Source organism: Silene latifolia, unplaced genomic scaffold (genome assembly GCF_048544455.1).
Source record: "Silene latifolia isolate original U9 population unplaced genomic scaffold, ASM4854445v1 scaffold_213, whole genome shotgun sequence".
In the NCBI taxonomy this organism is placed as follows: domain Eukaryota; kingdom Viridiplantae; phylum Streptophyta; class Magnoliopsida; order Caryophyllales; family Caryophyllaceae; genus Silene; species Silene latifolia.
The window spans coordinates 166,416-171,922 of record NW_027413169.1 but is presented as its reverse complement, the minus strand read 5'-3'; the positions used below and the strand labels follow the sequence as shown (position 1 = coordinate 171,922).

General features: G+C 40.4%; 1 protein-coding gene across 1 annotated transcript; it reads left to right on the top strand.

The window, feature by feature from the left end:
• Positions 1-239: 239 nt before the first annotated feature.
• On the top strand, positions 240-680 carry LOC141638674 (uncharacterized). Its single transcript, XM_074448020.1, has one exon. The coding sequence runs from the start codon at positions 240-242 to the stop codon at positions 678-680; it is 441 nt and encodes a 146-aa protein (XP_074304121.1).
• Positions 681-5,507: the final 4,827 nt, after the last annotated feature.

Below are 5,507 nucleotides of genomic sequence, written 5' to 3'. Positions count from 1 at the left end.
TTCGTTAAGTAATTCAAGATAGTCTAATAAGTGTAATGCTTATGTTTGCTAATATTATAGAAAAGGAAGTATGCCTCCAAAGAAAGTGTCTGTTGCAGAAACTATGTCCACTGAGGAGATAGAAAGACTTATAGAGGTGAACGACGCACTGACTGAATTGTTGAAAAATTCTAAGAAGGCAACAGAGGTAGATGCCGCAAATATGACCTCAGCCATAGCTCGTCATATATATGCCCACTATGTATGATGGGTTAGGTGAGCCATCGCTATTGGGGGATTGGTACAGGGAATTAGACAACATCTTCGAACTGTTGAATTGCCTAGAGAAAATGCAAGTAGACCAGACTGCCTTCTACCTTAAAGGGAAAGCAGGCTTGTGGTGGAGTAAGGACAAGGTCACGCTCAGGGAGGATTACAAGGAGACGGGTGAAGCATATATTCCTTGGCTAAATTTCAATATGCTGCTAAGAAACACATTCGTGCCAGAACATATTCACAGCAGAATGTGGGCCGAGTTTGATTCATTTAAGATATCGGAAAAGATGACGGTCGAAGAATATCATAATCGTTTTATGGAGCTATCTAAGTATGTGAGTGACCTGAATATGGGGAATGAAATCCTGGTGATGAGATTTGAAAGGGGGCTATCTACAGAGATCAATAAGAGGCTTGTAGCCTGAGAGCCAGTTAGTGTAGAGGAAGTGTACAAGAGATCTGGTCACGCTGAAAGAGGAAAAGAAGGAGAAAAGGTAGAAGAGAAAGGCTGAGATAGTGAGTGAGAGTGGTGCAACTAGCAAAAAGTTGCACTACACTCAGTTCAAGTCATATTCTACTGGGGGAGGTAATTATGGGAAATGGAGCAATAACAACAGGAATGGGACCGGGAGTCAGAGTCAAGGTTCAATTCGTACCTGGCAATGCTACTGTAACATTCCCATCTACCAAAGTGCCTTACCAAGGCCTACCTTAGTAAACGAAAGTGCTACCATCTCGGTTACTTGAGGAATGGTATATCAAATAGACCATCAAACAACGTATATTTAGAGTAAAAGTAGTTTAATGAAATTACATAACCAAAAATGATAAATCCAAAAGAAAATACAATTGTAATCCATGTGACCAAATACTCTAACTCAGCGGAAGCTAAAAGAGTATCGCCTTGCAAGCGTCCCATCCAAACCTTCATGCAAGCTCAACAACAAAACCTGCTAGACTTCTACTCACTATCCACCAATGGATCACCGCAGGTTTTAAAAACATAAAACGGTCAGGCAACTACCCAACTGTATAACTAATCATGAGCTACAATAACAACAACCAAATTAATTCAATCCTGCAATGAACAATCTCAACCTCCAAATACAAATGTCTGAACTGCAGCCCAGACCTGCCAGGTTACCCATAGCAACAGGTACCCAGATCGCCAGTGGTAGACCACATCCTTGCCACCTAAGCCTTTCTCATCGCAACGAGCGAAACCATATCATTAATATGCATATCCCCTTTGTGATAGGAGCCACAAGGGGGGAACATGGGGGTGAAAACCATCTCCCGACAATGGCTCCACAATCAATACTATCAATGTCAATAATATCACAATAATCCCACACCAATGTTAATCACACAATGCCACAATAACTTATAATCAATCATATAGAAGAACTGAGTACGAAAACCCTACCTTATTTGCACATTCCGCAAATCAACATAACAATGAAGCTATAACTGCTCTTCTACGAAATCGTCACCTAACAAAGATAATCAAATAATACCACATCATAATCCATCACTAACTAACTATTTACCCCCGATCTTAACCCAAATTAGGGTTTCAACGAATGTAAACTAATTGCAAAAGAAATGAGACTAATATTTACAAATCGATTGACACAAGAACACAGAATCCGACAACCGAAAGTTAGATATTGCTTGCTTGATGATTAAAGTGATTATGGAGAGTTTAGATAAATGTTTTAGGTTTAATAAACTAATTAACGAAATGATTATCAAAATAAATATATAACTCCCTTATCACTCTAATCAAACCTCGAAAAACGACTCGTCAGATCGGGCACTCGGTCGAGTACTGGACATACTCGACCGAGCACACCCTACTCAACCTAGTGTCTCACATACTCGGCCGAGTGCACTTAAGGCAGTAGCCTGCCTTAAACCACCCGATGACCCACTCGGTCGAGTACAGCCTACTCAACTGAGTTCACTATACTCAGAAATCTGTGGTATTACAGCTACAACTGTCAAAAGATGGGTCATCAAGCTTTCGAGTGCAGGAGCGCACCATAAAATAGAAATAGAGGTGGTGCTCAGAATGGTTATTGTACACCAACACCAAGTTCTGGGAGTAACCGGTTTTCGCGTCAGTATGGCAATCAGCGGGGTTATAGCACCAACAACAACAATCAGAACCGTTACAATAACTATGACCAAAATAACAACGGGGGATCTTATTAGAGGCCAACCAACAGAGGAAGCCAGACTAGCAATGTCAAGCCGACTACCTCGGCAAGTACTATTCATAATAATGCCAAATCGATTGGGAAGCTATTCATGATGGGAAAGAAAGCTTCAGAAGGTGATGCTCATATAGTCACGTGTACTTTTCTAGTAAAATATTTACCATCTTTTGTATTTTTTGACTCGAGAGCAACCCATTCCTTTATATCTAGGGAGCATGCTAGGACCCTAGAGTTGAGTGAATATGAGGTAATCGGGGATGACTTGATAATACCATCTGGGGATTTAGTTAAGTGTCGTAAAGTGTACAAAGATGTACCAATTTTAGTTGGGGGGCGGGGGGCGGGGGGGGAGTTGTGTTTTCTGTTGACCTTATAGATTTTCCTCTAGGGGAATTTGAAATCATACTTGGTATGGATTGGCTGGATAAGTATAAGGCTCATATAGACTGTTACCAAAAAAAAGTGTCTGTAAAGAGTCCCAAGGGACTCAGGGTGTGATACTCTGTATATCTTTACCACTCGACTGAGTATGTGTTATTCGGGCGAGTATGACAGTTTGAGTGTAAGTTTGGGAGTTGAAAGGTCTCTAACTTGGTGTCACTCGGTTGAGTTTGTTGGGCACTCTACCGAGTAGGTGCCACTCACCCGAGTGGAGTGAGACACTCGACCAAGTGTCCAGTCTGGGGGGTTATTTCTGCGGTTCATTTTCGTGTTTAAGGGGAAAATTTATAAGTCGCCTAACCATTTTCTAATCATAGTTTTAACCATAAACTCCTCCAAAACTCTCATACTCTTCTCTCCTTCTTTTATTCATCCTTGTGAGAAGGTTCACTGCGATCATTGGATTAGGATTTCGATCTTCACCTTCATTAGTAATCTTTCCATGTAAGTTTCTAATCTAAGTTCATAATTAATTTCTTTTGTGTGACCAAACCCTAGGATTAGGATTTGGGGAATAATGTTCTTATGGATCTTTGATTAGGGTTTATAGTGATGGTATACAATTATTGTGTGTAGATGACGGTTTCATGGAGAATTGCTATGGATTGCTTGTGTGTGGTTGGATTACGAAAACGTAGGGTTTCTTTACTTAGTACAGTTATATGATTAATTATGAGATGGTTGTTTTATGTGATTCTATGATTATTATGGTGTCATGATTATTATTGTATTGTTGATGGTGGTGGAGGTTGTGATTGTGATTGTTGGATGTTTGAGGAGTTGAGATGGATATTGTGGTGCCATGTCGGGAGATGATTTCACCCCCATGTTTCGCCCCTTGTGACTTCCGTCGTAAGGGGGATGTGCACATTAATGAGCTGGGTTTGCTCGTTGCGATGAGCGAGGATTTGATGTTCAGTACTGCGGTCTGACATCGGGAGGGGTGGGTTATGTAACACCCCCATTTATTCAGGAGCCTTTAGCTAGGCCTCCCACGTAAATGAGAGCATTACCATCTCGGTTTCCCGAGGTAGTGAATAACAAAGTACAACAAACCAAAGTGCTTTAGATAAAATTTAGCGACCAACGGTTTTTTTTTACAAATTAACCAAACTAAAACTTAATATAAAATTAAATACAACTCGCAGCGGAAATAAATAAACTGATTAATAAACTAAATGATCTAGATTTCTAGGTAGACCGGCCGAGTCCTCACGCATCCTATAAGCTCCCAAGTTAGCCAATCTAACGTACATTTTAAATCTGCTCCCCAGTTACGGTTCATCACAGGTGTGCATGAATACACTGTCAACCAAGAGGTTGAGTAGGATAAAATACTTCATAATAACAAAGCAACAATACAAACTCGCAACTGTCAGCATGTGATATCTCAACATCAACTGTCTAAGTTATCCACCCGAGACTGAGCCTGGGGCATTCCAATCATTCACACACGTTATCCACCAGAGACTAAGCCTAGGACAGTCCAATAACCATTCACATTATCCACCAGAGACTATGCATGGGGCCATCCAATTCTGACAAACTCATTCTCTTAAATAAACATGGGAACATGTATAACCACACAACTAATAATATAAACTCAATCACCAATCAACCATATCTTCATATTATAACCATATGATAAGTAACACAAATTACACAATCAGTTGCATAGATTATCCTACCTCGCAGCAGTATAATCCAATATCAATCCAATAAGATACTTAGAAATATTCCACTTCAAAACCGTCACCTAACAATAACAAATTATTCAATATTAATTATTTAGACTTTATTTATATTTCATTATTAATTATCATTATTAATACTCATATTTTATTCATAACTTATTATTATTAACTATTATGATATACAAAAACCCGGTTCAACTCAACTTAGAACCCGACTCACATGTATTAACTAATTAATTAATTAATTATATGAATTATATTACTACGTAAAGTATTCATCTAAAAACCCGTCTCAAACCAACTCAAATCCCGACCTATAACTACAACTAATTTATAAAACTAACGCAACAACTAACTTATACACTCTCTCACCCAAACACGGCTCACTTGAGACACACACACGCACGCACACACACACATGACCATATCCTCACCGAGAAACACCACCACAGCCGCCCAGAAGCCACCACGTTACCACCCTAGCCATGGCTTCCATCAGACCTGACCTTCTCCCATGACACCTCCACACACCACCGTAACAAAAATCAGCAACAAACACTACCAGACCAATACCGAAAACCCGTAACTCATAAACACAGCCCAAACACCATGCTACACCACGACAACCTCCACCCCCACGCAGCACCATGGACCTCCTACATCACCAGACCCATCCATGGTGTTCAGCACAACCCGAAAACCACCACACCCGCGTTTAACACTAGCCCTAACACCAACAGCAAATGAAACCGACGCAATTATACAAACTCAATGTTTAAACTACTGCTTACGACCACCACCACTACTGACCACCATCGCCTTCTATCATACCCATCACCACCAGCACCCATGTCCTATACCCTACCATCACAACCAACGACAACAACAAAAGCTG

What these genes read in the sequence shown, in the direction of transcription:
- LOC141638674 (XM_074448020.1), top strand. Translation starts at nt 240, where the DNA reads ATGTATGATGGGTTAGGTGAGCCATCGCTATTGGGGGATTGGTACAGG.